General features: G+C 48.4%; 1 protein-coding gene across 5 annotated transcripts in view; it reads right to left on the bottom strand.

The window, feature by feature from the left end:
* Positions 1-17,371, bottom strand: part of LOC143766778 (ATP-binding cassette sub-family A member 9-like) — a 50,954-nt gene extending 33,583 nt beyond the window's left edge. For 2 of the 5 annotated variants that reach the window (XM_077254731.1, XM_077254730.1), the window contains exons 1-8: positions 16,916-17,371; positions 10,509-10,613; positions 9,960-10,167; positions 8,944-9,096; positions 8,674-8,771; positions 8,289-8,512; positions 7,934-8,072; positions 7,226-7,411 (exon numbers count right to left, since the gene is read on the bottom strand). In XM_077254731.1, the coding sequence (XP_077110846.1) occupies positions 7,226-7,411; positions 7,934-8,072; positions 8,289-8,512; positions 8,674-8,771; positions 8,944-9,096; positions 9,960-10,167; positions 10,509-10,613; positions 16,916-17,068 (1,266 nt within the window). In that variant the 5' untranslated portion in view covers positions 17,069-17,371. The other 3 variants (XM_077254732.1, XM_077254734.1, XM_077254733.1) reach the window with 3 other exon arrangements.
* Between the last annotated feature and the right edge of the window lie 3,756 nt (positions 17,372-21,127).

Genomic DNA, 21,127 nt, shown 5'->3' with positions numbered 1-21,127 from the left:
ATAGTCATCCATACAGTATAATATGCCACAAATACCATAATTCTCCATACAGAATAATGGGCTCCACATAGTCCTCCATACAGTGTAATGGGTCCCACATAACCCTCCATATAGTATAATGGGCCTCACAGTCATCCATACAGTATAATGGGCCCCACATAGTCCTCCATACAGTATAATCGACCCAACATAGTCCGCTATACAATAGGCACCACATAGTCCTCCATATAGTATAATGGACCCCACATAGTCCTTCATACAGTGTAATGGGCTCCACATAATCCTCCATACAGTGTAATGGGCCCTACATAGTCCTAATACAGTGTATTACACCACACATTATCCTCCAAACAGTATAATGGGCCGTACATAGTCCTCCATACAGTATAATGGACCACACATAGTCATCCATACAGTGTAATATGCCACAAATACCATAGTTCTCCATACAGTATAATGGGCCCCACATAGTTCTCCATACAGTGTAATGAACCCTACATAGTCCTCCATACAGTATAATCAACCCTACAAAGTCCTCCATACAGTTTAATGGGCCCCACATAGTCCTCCACATAGTATAATGGACCCCACATTGTCCTCCATACAGTATAATGGGTCCCACAGCCCTCCATACAGTATAATGGGCCCCACATAATCCTCCATACAGTATAATGGGCCTCACATAATCCTCCATACAGTGTAATGGGCCCTACATAGTTGTCAATACAGTGTATTAGACCCCACATAGTCCTCCAAACAGTATAATGGGCCACACATAGTCCTCCATACAGTATAATGGGCCACACATAGTCCTCCATACAGTATAATGGGCCACACATAGTCAGCCATACAGTATAATATGCCACAAATACCGTAATTCTCCAAACAGTATAATGGGCCCCACATAGTCCTCCATACAGTAAAATCGACCCCACATAGTCCAGTTTAATGGGCCCCACATAGTCCTCCATATAGTATAATCGACCCCACATAGTCCAGTTTAATGGGCCCCACATAGTCCTCCATATAGTATAATGGGCCACACATACAGTTATATGGAAAAGATTGGGCACCCCTATTAATCTTAAGCTTAATCTTTTATGAAAATTAGTTTTTTGCAACAGCTATTTCAGTTTCATATATCTAATAACTGTTGGACACAGTGATATTTCTGCCTTGAAATGAGGTTTATTGTACTAACAGAAAATGTGCAATCTGCATTCAAACAAAATTTGACAGGTGCATAAGTATGGGCACCTCACCATAAAAGTGACATTAATATTTAGTAGATCCTCCTTTTGCAAAAATAACAGCATCTAGTCGCTTCCTGTAGCTTTTAATGAGTTCCTGGATCCTGGATGAAGGTATTTTTGACCATTCCTCTTTACAAAACAATTCCAGTTCAGTTAAGTTTGATGGTCGCCGAGTATGGACAGCCCTCTTCAAATGATCCCACAGATGTTCAATTATATTCAGGTCTAGGGACTGGGATGGCCATTCCAGAACAGTGTAATTGTTCCTCTGCATGAATGCCTGAGTAGATTTGGAGCTGTGTTTTGGATCATTGTCTTGCTGAAAGATCCATCCCCTGCGTAACTTCAACTTTGTCACTGAGTCATGAACATTATTGTCAAGAATCTGCTGATACTGAGAGGAATGCATGTGCAGCGCCCCAGAGTCCTGGTCGTTGCAGTACTGTGGCTCCGCCGCTAAGGGGAGCTATGGTACGTCTGATGGCACTGAAGGAGTTCATCTGACCAGGTATCACAGACCCCAATACATTTCACAGTCGGGCCTCCAGGGGGAGCTAAGGGTTCTATTCACTAGGCCACTCCCCACCATTGTGGATAAACTGGGGGTCAGGCAGGAAGTTAGAGGAGAAAGCTGACTGGGTTGGAACCAGGCAACACCTTGTGGCAGAGGGTGTTGCGGGAGAAGATTCGGTAGGGTCTCTGTCAGGGGTGGGATCCTGACAGAGGCTTGGCAACTTGAGCGAACGTAACGGGACCGTGCCTGCTCAGGATAGCGGCGGTGCCCAAGGAAGGATCAGAAGCGAGATAGATTGTGCTGAGTGAGAAACGAGATCAAAGCAATAAGGAGAGTACCAGTAGGGGTCGTGCTGTAAGACCGAGGCAACATCCTACTGAGGCGCACAACCGGCGGCCGGAACGCCGAGGGAGTATTACAATATTCAGCTTCAAGCAATACTCTAAACAGTGGCAGGACAGTCAGTCTAAGGCGGGCTGTCTCACCTAAATCACCTATGCAGTCTTGGGGGGCAACTTGTGGAGAGGGGCGACTCTAGGGTCCCGGAAGAGCTCCGAGCCTACCCATCAAACGGGTGCCGTCCCAACCGTAACATCAGGGAGGGACGGAGGATTAGCAGAACATCATCTAATCGAGTTGTGAGGGAACTTAAGAAACGGACACAACAGTTGTGGGGACTTTCCGTAAGCACAGCAGGGAAGGACCGCAACACATAGCGCTAGAAGGAAGGCACAGATTTCCACCTGCTAAGAGAACTCTGGAGGTGCCATTGGACCGGTTGGACTTGCGCAGCCTGGTTATCCGGATTCCGGACTGAGGACCCAGAGATCTTCAGTAAAGAGGTAAAGAGACTGCATCATCATCAGAAGCCTCACCAGACATCTGTCGGCAGCCTCATCTGCTCCGAAGCTGGAAAGCAAGGCCCTGCCGGAAAGCGAGATGCTGCGAGCAGAGATGACAACGTCGCAGCACCAGGCCCCGCAGCCAGCGTTCCAGACCCCAGTGGAGACGGAGCAGACCGGCACCGGAGGGACCGCATCTGAAGCAGGTATGAAGGACGACCCTGCCCTGACGACCGACACCACTCCAGCGACTGCTAGTGCCACAGCTGCTGACTCCGTTCCAGTGACTGATCTTGCAGCAGCCGCTACCTCTGCTGCAGCAAATGATCCTATTCAAGCTGTGCAGACCTCCATCGCTGCGCATGATTTAACCGTACATGAGAGACGGATTAACGGCGTTTGTCCGACACTGGGTGTAACCCTGGACCTCACTTCTCCCAGGCTAAGAAGGGTTAAGTGCCAGGTGCAGCCCTGGAAGCCGTCCAACTAAACCTCGGAAACCTGAAAATGTAAATAGTTAACTGTTTGTTTCCCTGCTTTTGCTGCTCTAAAACCCGTCTAGGGTTATTCTTAAAGGGATCCCTTTGTTGACCCGGGATCCCTATTGCTTTTTGTTTGTTTTCTACTTTTGTCAAGTTATCAAAGAACTGCTGAATCATGAACAATGCATGATACAAACTCCTTGTATATAGTTTGCACCTTCTTAAAGGTGCTCCCTACTGGTTTTACTTAAAGAAGGACTCTTTGCGAAGATACCGCACCGGAGCCTTTGCTGAGTACGGACTGGTAGCTTGAGAAGATGTGCTACCTCATAGAGACTTGATCCCCTCTTAAAGGGGATGTTCACGTATTGCGCTGATGAACCGTATTGCCTTAAGACAGTTGGGTGGCAATAATGTCTTGAAAAGAGAAAGTAATAATGCTGATATGTAAGAGTTAAATGTAACTAACTAGTTAATTGTAAGAAAGGTTCAATAATGTTGAAAGAAAAATGAGGACAGAAAGTGAACCCGTACGGGGTTAATCAGTGAGTCCTCTTAGGAGCCATATAGAGATGGCTCAGTGATTTCAAACTGAAAGTAAATGTTATGTTCTATACTGTGTATAGTAGTTGAAAAGGCAGTAGGCCCGGGCTGAAAGGGGCGGTCCTGTAAGAAAGGAGAGGCAGTAGGTCTGGAGCCGTTAGGACAGGCGGTCCTGCAGATGTAAAGTAGGAGAATGTAGCACAGTTGCTCAAGCCTTATAATGTGTTATAAGAAGGTCTTTAGTGGATTTAGAGTGTACATCCTTAAAGGCAATGTTGAATTAATGTTAAAATTTTTTGCACTTAGTAGAATACCCGGTTGGGTAAGAAGAGTTATTTATAGAAAAGTTATTTAAAAGTATTTAACCATGTTTGTAACGTTCAAGTGTCCTCACCTCCCATAAAGGGAAGCTCTGTTCAAGTATGCTTATTGTTATTGCACTCACAAAAATTGTATGTCTTTTTGCTGACATGTATTGTTGTTTTCTTCCCAGTCCCGGAGTACTGGATTTAACCGGGGGGGAGTGCAGCGCCCCAGAGTCCTGGTCATTGCAGTACTGTGGCTCCGCCGCTAAGGGGAGCTATGGTACGTCTGATGGCACTGAAGGAGTTCATCTGACCAGGTATCACAGACACCAATACATTTCACAGTCGGGCCTCCAGGGGGAGCTAAGGGTTCTATTCACTAGGCCACTCCCCACCATTGTGGGTAAACTGGGGGTCAGGCAGGAAGTTAGAGGAGAAAGCTGACTGGGTTGGAACCAGGCAACACCTTGTGGCAGAGGGTGTTGCGGGAGAAGATTCGGTAGGGTCTCTGTCAGGGGTGGGATCCTGACAGAGGCTTGGCAACTTGAGCGAGAAACGGACACAACAGTTGTGGGGATTTTCCGTAAGCACAGCAGGGAAGGACCGCAACACATAGCGCTAGAAGGAAGGCACAGATTTCCACCTGCTAAGAGAACTCTGGAGGTGCCATTGGACCGGCCGGACTTGCGCAGCCTGGTTATCCAGATTCCGAACTGAGGACCCAGAGATCTTCAGTAAAGAGGTAAAGAGACTGCAACCTGGTGTCCTCGTTATTTACTGCACTGCATCACTACAGCATCACTACCCGCACCACCACCACCATCATCCATCATATCTATCACTGTACGCCCCTCAGCAGGGTCACGGACCGGGCCTAGCCACCGTGACAACCCCAGAGCAGAGACTCAGAGGCCCGGTACCGGGTACCCCTCGGCCCTGCGGCAGTGGGGGCGCTACACATGCATTTTTATAAAACATTAAGATTAAGATTAATAGGGGTGCCCAAACTTTTTCATATAACTGTAGTCCTCCATGCAGTGTAATGGGTCCCACATAACCCTCCATACAGTGTAATGGGCCCCACAGTCCTCCATACAGTATAGTGGGCCTCAAATAGTCCTCCATACAGTATAACGGGCCCCACAGTCCTCCATACAGTATAATGGGCCCCACAGCCCTCCATACAGTATAATGGGCCCCACATAGTCCTCCATACAGTATAATGGGCCTCGCAGTCCTCCATACAGTATAATGGGCCCCACATAATCCTACATACAGTGTCATTGGCCCTACATACTCCTCCGTACAGTGTAATAGACCCTACATAGTCCTCCATACAGTATAATTGACCCCACATAGTCCAGTTTAATGGGCCCCACATAGACCTCCATATAGTATAATGGGCAACACATAGTCCTCCATACAGTGTAATGGGTCCCACATAACCCTCCATACAGTGTAATGGGCCCCACAGTCCTCCACACAGTATAATGGGCCCCACAGCCCTCCATACAGTATAATGGGCCCCACATAGTCCTCCATACAGTATAATGGGCCTCACAGTCCTCCATACAGTATAATGGGCCCAACATAATCCTACATAAAGTGTAATTGGCCCTACATAGTCCTCCAGTGTAATAGACCCTACATAGTCCTCCATACAAATGAACACCAAAGGGATTGGCAAGACAATATGAATATCAATACATAGTCGTAGATAATACATCTGTGAAATTAGCAAGCAATATAGTATGATACTAAATATATAGGACCAATAATTGGTTAACATTAACACCTATTTACCAAAGCTCAAATAAGGAAGAAAAGGTGTAGATAACCACGTATAGTGAAATAAAAACAACTTTTATTAATATTTGATAAAATTACAAAGATATACAACTAGCCAATGTAGTGGCCCACAATCCAGAAAATCATAGTAACATGATGAAAAACAAAGTGTTAAAACATGATTAAATCATTGAGAAGTATATAGAGTGCTACAGGAGTAATAAATAGCATGATAAGTAGTAGGACACAAATAAAATGTATATAACATAATAGTTTATAATAATATATGGTCCCTGTAAGAACTCTCATAAATTAATAGTACATACAAACCAAATGATCTATCAGGTAGACATAAATGCAATAGATTTACCTATATTGTGGATATTGTGGAGCCAGGTACCCCTACCCACATTTTGGCATAATAGCCTTCTTCCGGGTAGAGTCAATATATATTATAGATATTTTTGTCTTACTACTTATCATGCTATTCATTGCTCCTGTAGCTCTCCATATACTTCTCAATGATTTAATAGTGTTTTAAGACTTTGTTTTTTATCATGTTAATATGATTTTCTGGATTGAGGCCACTACATTGGCTAGTTGTATGTCTTTGTAATTTTATCATATATTAATAAAAGTTGCTTTTATTTCACTATACATGGTTATCTACACATACTCCATATAGAATAATGGGCTCCACATAGTCCTCCATACAGTATAATGGGCATTACATAGTCCTCCATACAGAATAATGGCCCCACATAGTCCCACATTCAGCATAATGGGCATCACATAGTACTCCATACAAAATAATGACCCCACATAGTCCCCCATACAGTATGATGAGCCCCACATAGTTCCCCATATAGTATAATGGGCCTCACATAGTCGTCCATACAGTTTAATGAACCTCACATAGTCTTCCATACAGTATAGTGGGCCCCACATATTCCTCCATACAGTGTAATGGGCCCCACATAGTCTTGCATACAGTGTAAGGGGCCCTACATAGCCCTCCATACAGTATAATGGGACCCACATAGTGCTCCATACAGAATAATGGGCCCACCTAGTCCTTCATACAGTATAATGGGCATCACATAGTCCCCAATACAGTATAATGGGCATCACATAGTACTCCATACAGAATAATGGGCCCCACATAGTCCCACATTCAGCATAATGGGCATCACATAGTACTCCATACAAAATAATGAGCCCCACATAGTCTCCCATACAGTATAATGAGCCCCACATAGTTCCCCATATAGTATAATGGCCCCCACATAGTGGTCCATACAGTTTAATGGGCTCCAGATAGTGCCCCGTACAGAATAATGGGCCCCACATAGTCCTCCTTGCAGTATAATTAGCCCCCATATAGTATAATCGGCCCCATATAGTCATCCATACACGCCAAATTTTGCCTGCAGGCCAGAGTTTGACATGCGTACTCTAGACTACCCAGAAAGAGCCTTCAGCTGCTGAGCGTAGTTACCTCTGTGATCCCAAGAGAAAAGGCGAATGTAGGGAAGATGCAGAGAAGGATTTCCAGAGTTTTGGGTAACGCCTTCACCAGCGGTAGGAGGCTCAGGATGCTCATGATGAGCATGGAGAAGATGTCAACGGTAACTGTATGGTTAGGTGTTGGGAATAGGGCACACAACATGAACGTGAAGCTAATCTGCAAGAAAGACCCAAGAAGTAATAGGAAATGTTTGATTATGGGAAAGGGACCACACGGAAATTGCCCCCTATAGAGGTTGTATAGGGGAGCCGTACCCCGTCAGGGTTCCTGACAAGTAATGCAATATGGCATTATGTGAAGGAAGAAAGCTACATGATAGGATTCAGTAGGGTCATTGGGGTCCTGATGGGTGGAGTCTAGGGCCTTTTCTAGTAACACTGAAACCCATAACCTTTGTTATGAGCACTGGCTCGTTGCCATTTCTCTCCCATCTTGACGCACCATTAGTAGGACCCAAAGAGCCTGATTGTCACTGACCATGATCTCCGCGGGTTACAAACACTACAATTTGACCAGGAAAATGTAGTATTAGATGCCAGCCATCCAGAAAAAGGTTAAGCAAGGAAGGCTCGAGTCCGTCCTATTTTTATGGTCTGTCCTTGAGTTTATTGCTCACCCCTGGAATAGATGGTAGCTTCACCGATGCCCCTGTGAATGACAGCACCCATGTTATCCTACCATTGACATCCCATAGAAGAGGAACAGGAGCAGGATAACAGCGTAAGAACTCTCAACAAAGACAAATATCTTGACGATGAGAGTCATCACCGGCGCAATAATCACAAAGTAAACCACGTACAGCAATCCCCATGATAACCTGCAAAACAAGATGAGGGTTACTAGGACCTTTAAGAATAACCTGTGACCTCCAGAATCTTCTCCAGAAGGTCAGCCCACTGATAACTGAAATACTCTGTGCTGCTGGTGACCTGCTCATCTCACTATGTAGCTCACAGCCCATGACCTCCCAGTAGTCTCAGCCCTACCAGGTATTAGATTACTCACTGGTTTCTCCTGCCTGTACAAGACTCACCAGTAAGCCAAGTCTCGGAGCCCCATAATCCTCATAATTTCTCTTAGTTCCTTCCTCTCGTTGCTCATGGCTACCATCATGTTGTATAAGAGTGTAGCGTAACTTAGGCACATGGCGAGTACCAAGGATCCCATGGCCAAAAATTTTCTTGTTCGAGTGGCAGATTTCATCTGTACGACCACAGTGGAGACCATATTGTCCCGTACCGAATGATTAGTGGTCAGCTGCAAGAACAAAGATGGTGTGACTAGGAACAGCCAGGACCTCAACCCATTTAAATTCTGGTGGCCACAATTGAAGCCTATCCAACTTCTCCAGGAACTTGTCTGAAGCTTTGTCAAGATACACAACATACCTCCCTCTTTTCAGAGACATCTGGACTTACCTCCACAATGGCCGCGTCAATACTGGCCTGAAGAAGCAAAAACCCGTTCTTCCAGTACAATGATGGACGGCATGGCATGCGGTCATCTCTACAAGTTCCTGAAGAGATAGGATGACAGCTGAACCTTCAAAAGTGTCAGTGATGGACTGATATTCTAGGCAGGCCATAGATGTGACATGATAGTATGTGGAATCCCATCAATATTGTCCAATATCCTCCAACTTCGAGATATGTATGGGCTGTTGGGCTTGGGCAGAATATCTCACTTACCTACGTCCCTTAAGTCGCTTGGATTGGGAACATTCTTCGCCTTGTACCTGATAGTATATTGAAATTTACTATCAAAGATGACTCCTACTTCTGCCGATCCCGAAGTGTTCTGCAGAATCTGCTTCTCATCCAGAAATTCCTGAACTGTAAGTCCTAGAGGAGGAAATGTGATATTACAATTGTTCCATAAAACTCTTAACCGTAAAAACTGACCATCTCCCTGACATATGTGTGTCCTGCTCTAGATGCATCTCTATCTTTCTGGCTTGTTCTAGATGTACCAAGGCATGGATCTATTTATTTTCTAGAGGTCTCTTTGTCTTTCCCTATTCAGTTCAAGATGTGTCAATAATATCTGTCTCTTATGCTATTCTAACTGTATTAATATCTAGACTTATCCTGTTGCACAGACATCATGGCATCATGGACTTTCTTTGTCTTGTTCCCTACTGTTCTAGAGGCGATGCATCAGTACTATTATTGCCTGCTTGTATTCTGTTTTAAAAGGGACATTGCCTGTCTTTGTCTCTTTCTAAAGGTGTCATCGCTGGCCCGTGTCCTGTTCTAGAGGTGCCATTGCCCGGTTCTGTCTTGTTCTAGAAAATGCCATTTTCTGCATCAGTCTTGTTTTAGAGGCGACATTGCTTGCATCTGTCCTAATCCAGAGATGTCCAGTTCTAGAGAGGTAATTGCCTGCCTGTGTCCTGTTCTAGAGAGGCCATTGCCTGCCTGTGTCCTGTTCTAGAGAGGCCATTGCCTGCCTGTGTCCTTTTTAGAAAGGTCATTGCCTGCCTGTGTCCTGTTCTAGAGAGGCCATTGCCTGCCTGTGTCCTGTTCTAGAGAGGCCATTGCCTGCCTGTGTCCTTTTTAGTAAGGTCATTGCCTGCCACAGATGGCTTTCCCCTACTCTAAAGTAGGCCATGCAAGCCTCTGTCTTGTTCTACAGGACTCCACATATAACTAGATGAGGTGACAAGTCGTGGAGCTCAGTTGCTCGTCATAAATACACCATTTACCTATATTTTTCATGCTTTCGTTGACCTTCTGCATTATTTCCTGGACCGCTGGTGTGGATGGGACATAGCCAATTACAAAATCTCTTTTGTCAAATTGATCCAATCGTCCCAAATTCTCAGTTTCCTTGATCGTGTCTTTGCTTGAATTACGGTAAATGTAGGTCAAGGCAAACAACATCAGCGCCAACACCACAAAATTCATCCAGTCCTGAGAAAAGTCAACCACAACCATCACACATCATCAGTCGAAGCAAGAACGAGACATAATGAGGTGTCATGATCGGGAGAACATCAGATTCCAACACCAGTAAAAATAATCATGGGGGTTCCCCTGAGAGTGGAGAATGCCTGGGGCCCGATTCATCATTATTTATCTCCTGTTTGTCACGTTGTTAGTGTTTTGTAGGTTTTTTTGCACCATATTCATCTTACCATTTGTGCCTTTTTAAACAAAATTTTTCTGTGCTTTTCTGATGAATTGGGCTTGTAGTATTACCCCACGTGTGACCCAAATCTCATCATCTCATTATGGTTGAGCTAAAAACTTGCCTGGGCTGTCTGCCACTTCTTCCTCCATTGCAGTAGTACGTTCTTCTTCAGAAGAGCAAAGGTCTGATGCCACAGGCTGGGGTCCCTCCGCATCTCTCCAGACATCTATAAATAAGACATGATGAGATAATTTACATCATAACCCTGACAACCAGCCTATATGTGGTGTGAGGTTGTCAGACCCACCCCCTGTTGATGACATCAGACATGAGACCACACCCCTCATACTACAGCACCAGCTCCTCATTTATTGCTGATTGCAACCAGTTTGTATATAGTGAGAAGTTGTCACCATTCAGACAGGATACAGATCACACAGTACAGACAGGATACAGATCACACAGTACAGACAGGATACAGATCCCAACCTACAGGCAGGATACAGATCCCACCATAAAGACAAGATACAGATCCCACCATACAGATATGATACAGATCCCACCGTACAGACAGGATACAGATCCCACCGTACAGATATGATACAGATCACACAGTACAGACAGGATACAGATCCCAACCTACAGCCAGGATACAGATCACATAGTACAGACAGGATACAGATCCCACCGTACAGACAGGATATAGATCCCACAGTACAGGCAGGATATAGATCCCACCATACACACAGGATACAGATCCCAACCTATAGACAGGATACAGATCCCACAGTACAGACAGGATACAGATCCCAACCTATAGACAGGATACAGATCCCACCATACAGACAGGATACAGATCCCAACCTATAGACAGGATACAGATCCCACAGTACAGACAGGATACAGATCCCAACCTATAGACAGGATACAGATCCCACAGTACAGACAGGATACAGATCCCACCGTACAGATATGATACAGATCCCACCGTACAGACAGGATACAGATCCCACCGTACAGATATGATACAGATCCCACCGTACAGACAGGATACAGATCCCACAGTACAAACAGGATACAGATCCCAACCTACAGGCAGGATACAGATCACATAGTACAGACAGGATACAGATCCCACCATACAGACAGGATACAGATCTCACAGTACAGGCAGGATATAGATCCCACCATACACACAGGATACAGATCCCAACCTATAGACAGGATACAGATCCCACAGTACAGACAGGATACAGATCCCAACCTATAGACAGGATACAGATCCCACCATACAGACAGGATACAGATCCCAACCTATAGACAGGATACAGATCCCACAGTACAGACAGGATACAGATCCAACCGTACACACAGGATACAGATCCCATCTCACAGACAGGATACAGATCCCACCGTACAGATATGATACAGATCCCACAGTACAGGCAGGATACAGATCCCAACCTACAGCCAGGATACAGATCCCACCATACAGACAGGATACAGATCCCACAATAAAGGCAGGATACAGATCCCAACCTACAGCCAGGATACAGATCTCACCATACAGACAGGATACAGATCCCATCATACAGACAAGATACAGATCCCATCTCACAGACAGGATACAGATCTCACCATACTGACAGGATACAGATCCCATCATACAGACAAGATACAGATCCCATCTCACAGACAGGATACAGATCCCATCTCACAGACAGGATACAGATCTCACCATACAGACAGGATACAGATCCCACTGTACAGACAGGATACAGATCCCATCATACAGACAAGATACAGATCCCATCTCACAGACAGGATACAGATCCCACCGTAAAGAAATGATACAGATCCCATCATACAGACAGGATACAGATCCCACTGTACAGACAGGATACAGATCCAACCGTACACACAGGATACGGATCCCATCTCACAGACAGGATACAGATCCCACCGTAAAGAAATGATACAGATCCCATCATACAGACAGGATACAGATTCCCTTCATACAGACAGGATACAGATCCCACCGTACAGACAGGATACAGATCCCACCGTACAGACAGGATACAGATCCCACCGTACACACAGGGTACAGATCCCATCGTACAGACAGGATACAGATCCCACTGTACAGACACGATACAGATCCAACCGTACACACAGGATACGGATCCCATCTCACAGACAGGATACAGATCCCACCGTAAAGAAATGATACAGATCCCATCATACAGACAGGATACAGATTCCCTTCATACAGACAGGATACAGATCCCACCGTACAGACAGGATACAGATCCCACCGTACAGACAGGATACAGATCCCACCGTACACACAGGGTACAGATCCCATCGTACAGACAGGATACAGATCCCACTGTACAGACACGATACAGATCCCACCATACAAACAGGATACAGATCCCAACCTACAGACAGGATACAGATCCCACCGTACAGACAGGATACAGATCCCACCGTACACACAGGGTACAGATCCCATCGTACAGACAGGATACAGATCCCACTGTACAGACACGATACAGATCCCACCATACAGACAGGATACAGATCCCAACCTACAGGCAGGATACAGATCCCAACCTACAGGCAGGATACAGATCCCACCATACAGACAGGATGCAGATCCCACTGTACAGACACGATACAGATCCCAACCTACAGATAGGTTGCAGATCCCACCATACAGAAAGGATACAGATCCCACCCTACAGACATCCTGTCTGTATGGTGGGATCTGTATCGTGTCTGTACAGTGGGATCTGTATCCTGTCTGTATGGTCGGATCTGTATCCTGTCTGTACGGTCGGATCTGTATCCCACCGTACAGACAGGATACAGATCCGACCGTACAGTCAGGATACAGATCCCACTGTACAGACACGATACAGATCCCACCATACAGACAGGATACAGATCCCAACCTACAGGCAGGATACAGATCCCACCGTACAGACAGGATACAGATCCCACCCTACAGACAGGATACAGATCCGACCGTACAGACAGGATACAGATCCCACCATATAGACAGGACACAGATCCCACCTTACAGACAGGATACAGATCCCACCATATAGACAGGACACAGATCCCACCTTACAGACAGGATGCAGATCCCACCATATAGACAGGATACAGATCCCATCATATAGACAGGATACAGATCCCACCATATAGACAGGATACAGATCCCACCATATAGACAGGATACAGATCCCACCTTACAAACAGGATACAGATCCCACCTTACAGACATGCACTGTAGCCGGTGATGCACGGTATCGGTGCTGTAGTTGAGCATGCATGGTGTTGGTGCTGTAGTTGAGCATGCACGGTGTCGGTGCTGTAACTGAGCATGCAGGGTGTCGGTGCTATAACTGATCATGCACAGTGTCGGTGCTGTAGCTGAGCATGCATAGTATTGGTGCCATAGCTAAGCATGCATGATGTTGGTGCTGTAACTGAGCATGCAGGGTGTCGGTGCTGTAGGTGAGCATGCACGGTGTCGGTGCTGTAGCTGAGCATGCACGGTGTCGGTGCTGTAACTGAGCATGCGAAGTGTCGCTGCTGTAGCTGAGCATGCAGGGTGTCGGTGCTGTAGTTGAGCATGCGCGGTGTCAGTGCTGTAGTTGAGTATGCAAGGTGTCGGTGCTGTAGCTGAGCATGCACAGTATTGGTGCCATACCTGAGCATGCATGATGTCAGGGCTGTAGCTGAGCATGCACGGTGTCGGTGCTGTAACTGAGCATGCGAGGTGTCGCTGCTGTAGCTGAGCATGCATGGTGTCAGTGCTGTAGCTGAGCATGCACAGTGTTGGTGCTGTAGTTGAGCATGCAAGGTGTCGGTGCTGTAGCTGGGCATGCACGGTGTCGGTGCTGTAACTGAGCATGCGAGGTGTCGCTGCTGTAGCTGAGCATGCATGGTGCCAGTGCTGTAGCTGAGCATGCATAGTGTCAGTGCTGTAGCTGAGCATGCACAGTGTCGGTGCTGTAGTTGAGCATGCAAGGTGACGGTGCTGTAGCTGAGCATGCACGATGCCGCTGCTGTAGCTGAGCATGCAAGGTGATGGTGCTGTAACTGAGCATGCGAGGTGCCGTTGCTGTAACTGAGCATCCACAGTGTCGGTGCTGTAGTTGAGCATGCAAGGTGTTGGTGCTGTAGCTGAGCATGCACGGTGTTGGTGCTGTAACTGAGCATGCGAGGTGCCGTTGCTGTAACTGAGCATGCACAGTGTTGGTGCTGTAGTTGAGCATGCATGATGTCGGTGCTGTAGCTGAGCATGCACAGTGTCGGTGCTGTAGCTGAGCATGCACGGTGTCAGTGATGTAGCTGAACATGCACGGTGTCGGTGCTGTAGCTGAGCATGCACGGTGTTGGTGCTGTAGCTGAGCATGCGAGGTGCCATTGCTGTAGCTGAGCATGCACAGTGTTGGTGCTGTAGTTGAGCATGCATGATGTCTGTGCTGTAGCTGAGCATGGACGGTGTCGGTGCTGTAGCTGAGCATGCACAGTATTGGTGCCATAGCTGAGCATGCATGATGTCGGTGCTGTAGCTGAGCATGCACAGTGTCGGTGCTGTAGCTGAGCATGCACGGTGTCAGTGATGTAGCTGAACATGCATGGTGTCACTGATGTAGTTGAGCATGCACAGTATCTGTGCCATAGCTGAGCATACATGGCATGTTAGGGGTCGAGTTCCCACCTCTGCACAGGGGGAATCTCGAGCCATCTCCGCTGCGGTCTCCCATTCTTCTCCTGCCGCAGTGGAGTCTGCTCAGCGGAGACATTGGTCCCAGCGTCTAGCTCAGTCTGACTCCGTGCAAAGGGTTACTGCTGCCTTTCCAGCTTCTGCCATTGTAGCCAGTACTGGGCAGCGGCGAGCAGACATTTTTGGGACCTTCTGAGCATGCCCAGGGTAAGATCTCTCGTTGGAGATCAAGGGACCTCTAGGAAGGTCCTGAAGGTGCTCAACTTTTGTGGCAGCCTCTCATTGGTCCTCTGGAAAGGTCCTGTACTTGCTGCAGCTATAAAAGGTTCGCATGACCGCACGGCCATGCGCTAGTATCAATCCACGTTATGTGCTTTGTGCCAGTGTGGTTATGTGTGATTGTATTCAGGGACCCGGCTGAAATAAGCCCCTAGAATACCGGCACCTCCGGTGAGGAGATTGTGTGATTGTATTCAGGGACCCGGCTGAAATAAGCCCCTAGAATACCGGCACCTCCGGAGAGGAGATTGTGTGCTTGCATGACCACTGACTGCTATCAGTTCGGCAGTTAGCTTGTGCTCCTGTGAGTCTAACAGGGCACAGTGCTTTCCTTTCACGGCTACTCTGTGAAGTAACAGAGCTAGCCTATACCGCCAAATAGTGCCACCATTCACTAGCAGCAGGTTCCCCTGCACGGTGGACCCAGGGCTGCAAACGCACCAATAATAATAAACATCTATATTTACTCAGTGCGTTCCGCTAGCCCTAACATGGCGTTGGTGCTGTAGTTGAGCATGCACGGTGTCGGTGCTGTAACTGAGCATGCTTGGTGTCGGTGCTGTAGCGGAGCATGCACGGTGTCGGTGGTGTAGCTTAGCATGCACAGTATTGGTGCGGTAGCTGAACATGCATGGTGTCAGAGCCGTATCTCTGGCCCTCGCCTGTCTACACTGCAGTGTACAGGTGTCCACTCTTCTCCAGGCAGCTGCTTCCTGGCATCTTCAGCCTCCATGACTGCACTGCGAGATGCAACAAGTGATGGGCGTTGTCCAGGAGCTAAAGATGTCAGTAAGTGGCTGACAGTGGTGGACGCGGAGAGGCCAGGCCGGCTCACTGAGGACAAGTGAGAGCTGCAGTTGTGCGACCTTTTCTTTTTAACCCTTTCCCATCTATCAGAATCCAGCATATTGTCAGTCAGCTTCATTATTTGCTGGATTACGTTAAAAATTAAATCACTCAAAATTTGAATTTTTAATCCAAGAATTTTGGGAAATTCTAAACGATTAAAGACAGGTGTTTCCATTCACTGACAGCAAGCAGCACTGGACACTGTGCATGATATAAAGAAGAGCACACCCAATTTTGTTTGTAAATGTGATGGAGTCAAGGAAAACAGTAGATAACGACCTGGTGGTGGTCCCAGGTGGAGAACAGTAGATACTGACCTGGTGGTGGTCCCAGGTGGAGAACAGTAGATACCAATCTGGTGGTGGTCCCAGGTGGAGAACGGTAGATACCAACCTGTGGTGGTCCCTGGAGAACAGTAGATACCAACCTGGTGGTGGTCCCTGGAGAACAGTAGATAACGACCTGGTGGTGGTCCCAGGTGGAGAACAGTAGATACTGACCTGGTGGTGGTCCCAGGTGGAGAACAGTAGATACCAATCTGGTGGTGGTCCCAGGTGGAGAACGGTAGATACCAACCTGTGGTGGTCCCTGTAGGAGAACAGTAGATACTGACCTGGTGGGTGTCCCAAGTGGAGAAGAGAACAGTAGATACTGACCTGGAGTCGGTCACTTGTGCGGAGAGGATGACTGAGGCGTGGCGGGTACAGGTGCCGGCCGCTGATCACTGAGGGGACAATACTCAGCTTTATTTGGGTGTGGACGCTGTTGCTGTGGCCTGAGGAGATTCTGCGATTAGCCTGACATATCATATTCCCCCTCCTCTCACTCCTTTATTTATATACATGGCTCTGCCCACTGCTCAGTCCAATCACTGAACATCCACATTCACCAGGCAGCATCCTGTGCCAGCTCAGTCCCAGGGGCACCAGGCAGCTTTACCATGCCACAAAACAACTACTCATTCACAAGACGGTGAAAAGCCAGCTTTAACCACCATCTCTCCAGCACCCCTCTCTGACTCTGTCCTGTCCCCTCCCTGTCTCTGTCCAGCACCCCTCCGTGACTCTGTCTTGTACCTTCCCTGCCTCTATCCAGCACCCCTCCCCGACTATCCTCCATCCCTCCCTCCCTCTGTCCAGCACTCCTCCCCGACTCTGTCCTCCATCCCTCCCTCTGTCCAGCACCCTTCTTGACTCTGTCCTCCATCCCTCCCTGCCTCTGTCCAGCACTCCTCCCCGACTCTGTCTTCCATCACTCTCTGCCTCTGTCCAGCACCCCTCCCCGACTATCCTCCATCCCTCCCTCCCTCTGTCCAGCACCCCTCCCTGACTCTGTCTTGTACCTTCCCTGCCTCTATCCAGCACCCCTCCCCGACTATCCTCCATCCCTCCCTGCCTCTGTCCAGCACTCCTCCCCGACTCTGTCCTCCATCACTCTCTGCCTCTATCCAGCACCCCTCCCCGACTATCCTCCATCCCTCCCTGCCTCTGTCCAGCACCCTTCTTGACTCTGTCCTCCATCCCTCCCTCCCTCTGTCCAGCACTCCTCCCCGACTCTGTCCTCCATCACTCTCTGCCTCTGTCCAGCACCCCTCCCCGACTATCCTCCATCCCTCCCTCCCTCTGTCCAGCACTCCTCCCCGACTCTGTCTTCCATCACTCTCTGCCTCTGTCCAGCACCCCTCCCCGACTGTCCATCATCACATCCCGACTCTGTCCTGTTCCCTGACTCTGTCCAGCTATCCAGCATCCCTCCCTGCCTCTGTCCAGCACGCCTTAACCCCTTCACCCCCGGAGCTTTTTCCGTTTTTCCATTTTCGTTTTTCGCTACCCTCCTTCCCAGAGCCATAACTTTTTTATTTTTCCGTCAATTTGGCCATGTGAGGGCTTATTTTTTGCGGGACGAGTTGTACTTTTGAACGACATCATTGGTTTTAGCATGTCGTGTACTAGAAAACGGGAAAAAAATTCCAAGTGCAGTGAAATTGCAAAAAAAGTGCAATCCCACACTTGTTTTTTGCTTGCCTATTTTGCTAGGTTCACTAAATGCTAAAACTGACCTGCCATTATGATTCTCCAGGTCACTACGAGTTTATAGACACCTAACATGACTAGGTTATTTTTCACCTAAGTGGTGAAAAAAAATTCCAAACTTTGCAAAAAACAAAACAAAACAAAATTGCGCCATTTTCCGATACTCGTAGCGTCTCCATTTTTCGTGATCTGGGGTCAGGTGAGGGCTTATTTTTTGCGTGCCGAGCTGGCGTTTTTAATGATAGCATTTTGGTGTAGATACGTTCTTTTGATCGCCCGTTATTGCATTTTAATGCAATGTCGTGGCGACCAAAAAAACGTAAATCTGGCGTTTCGATTTTTTTTCTCATTACGCCATTTAGCGATCAGGTTAATGCTTTTTTTTTATTGATAGATCGGGTGATTCTGAACGCGGCAATACCAAATATGTGTAGGTTGGGTTTTTTTTTTATTGATTTATTTTGATTGGGGCGAAAGGGGGGTGATTTAAACTTTTATATTTTTTTTATTTTTTTCACATTTTTAAAAACTTTTTTTTTTTACTTTTGCCATGCTTCTATAGCCTCCATGGGAGGCTAGAAGCAGGCACAACCCGATCGGCTCTGCTATGCAGCAGTGATCATAAGATCGCTGCTACACAGCAGATTTGCAGGTGTGCTGTGAGCGCCGACCACAGGGGGGCGCTCACAGCCACCGGCAATCAGTAACCATAGAGGTCTCAAGGACCTCTATGGTTACCTTCCTGACACATCGCCGACCCCCGATCATGTGACGGGGGTCGGCGATGCGCTCATATCCGGCCGCACGGCCGGATGCGGTAGTTAAATGCCGCTGTCTGAGTTTGACAGCGGCATTTAACTAGTTAATAGCGGCGGGTGATCGCGATTTCACCCGCCGCTATTGCGCGCACATGTCAGCTGTAAAAAACAGCTGACATGTCGCGACTTTGATGTGCGCTCACCGCCGGAGCGCACATCAAAGCGGGGGTCCCGACATGTGACGTACTATACCGTCACATGTCGGGAAGGGGTTAATTTGCGCCATCTTGGGTATTTTGCAGGGACAGTTCTATGTGCTAATTGATTGCTTTGTGGTTCACTAAAGTATTGCCAAGCTGTTTTACCCTCACCCTGTGTTGTTTTAGTATTATTATGCCCATGGGAAAGAGAGCAGGCGTTCAGTGGGATGAGCCCTGGGCCATGCAGTCTTGGGCCTGTGGACGAGAGCACCCATTGATCCCTCGTCTCCACACTCTCCCTGCCTCTGTCCAGCACCCCTCCCTGCCTCTGTTCAAACCCCTTCTGGACTCTGTTCAGCACTCCTCCCTGCATGTGTCCAGCAGTCTTTCCTGCCTCTGTCCAGCACCCCTCACTGCATGTCCTGCACTCCTCCATGACTCTGTCCTGTCCCCTCCCTGCCTCTGTCCAGCACCCTTCCCTGCCTCTGTCCTGCATTTCTCACTGCCTCTGTCCTGTATTTCTCCCTGCCTCTGTCCTGCACCCCTCCCTGCCTCTGTTCAGCACCCCTACCCGACTCTCTCCTGTCCCCTCCCTGCCTCTGTCCTGCACCCCATTGTGCCTCAGTCTTGCACCCCTCCCTGCCTCTGACCTGCACCCTTCCCTGCCTCTGTGCTGCATTCCTTCCTGCCTCTGTCCTGCACCCCTATGTGCCTCAGTCTTGCACCCCTCCCTGCCTCTGACCTGCACCCTTCCCTGCCTCTGTCCTGCATTCCTTCCTGTCTCTGTCCTGCACCCCTCTGTGCCTCAGTCTTGCACCCCTCCCTGCCTCTGACCTGCACCCTTCCCTGCCTCTGTGCTGCATTCCTTCCTGCCTCTGTCCTGCACCCCTCTGTGCCTCAGTCTTGCACCCCTCCCTGCCTCTGACCTGCACCCTACCCTGCCTCTGTGCTGCATTCCTTCCTGCCTCTGTCCTGCACCCCTATGTGCCTCAGTCTTGCACTCCTCTCTGCCTCTGACCTGCACCCTTCCCTGCCTCTGTCATGCATTCCTTCCTGTCTCTGTCCTGCACCCCTCTGTGCCTCAGTCTTGCACCCCTCCCTGCCTCTGACCTGCACCCTACCCTGCCTCTTTGCTGCATTCCTTCCTGCCTCTGTCCTGCACCCCTATGTGCCTCAGTCTTGCACCCCTCTCTGCCTCTGACCTGCACCCTTCCCTGCCTCTGTCATGCATTCCTTCCTGTCTCTGTCCTGCACCCCTCTGTGCCTCAGTCTTGCACCCCTCTCTGCCTCTGACCTGCACCCTTCCCTGCCTCTGTGCTGCATTCCTTCCTGCCTCTGTCCTGCACCCCTCTGTACCTCAGTCTTGCACCCCTCCCTGCCTCTGACCTGCACCCTTCCCTGCCTCTGTGCTGCATTCCTTCCTGCCTCTGTCCTGCACCCCTCTGTGCCTCAGTCTTGCACCCCTCCCTGCCTCTGACCTGCACCCTTCCCTGCCTCTGTGCTGCATTCCTTCCTGCCTCTGTCCTGCACCCCTCTGTGCCTCAGTCTTGCACCCCTCCCTGCCTCTGACCTGCACCCTTCCCTGCCTCTGTCCTGCATTCCTTCCTGTCTCTGTCCTGCACCCCTCTGTGCCTCAGTCTTGCACCCCTCTCTGCCTCTGACCTGCACCCTTCCCTGCCTCTGTCCTGCATTCCTTCCTGTCTCTGTCCTGCACCCCTCTGTGCCTCAGTCTTGCACCCCTCTCTGCCTCTGACCTGCACCCTTCCCTGCCTCTGTCCTGCATTTCTCACTGCCTCTGTCCTGTATTTCTCCCTGCCTCTGTCCTGCACCCCTCCCTGCCTCTGTTCAGCACCCCTACCCGACTCTCTCCTGTCCCC

The sequence above is a fragment of the Ranitomeya variabilis genome, chromosome 4, assembly GCF_051348905.1.
Source record: "Ranitomeya variabilis isolate aRanVar5 chromosome 4, aRanVar5.hap1, whole genome shotgun sequence".
Taxonomy (NCBI): Eukaryota; Metazoa; Chordata; class Amphibia; order Anura; family Dendrobatidae; genus Ranitomeya; species Ranitomeya variabilis.
Note: the sequence above shows the minus strand (reverse complement) of the source record. Positions and strands in the feature narration are given on the sequence as shown.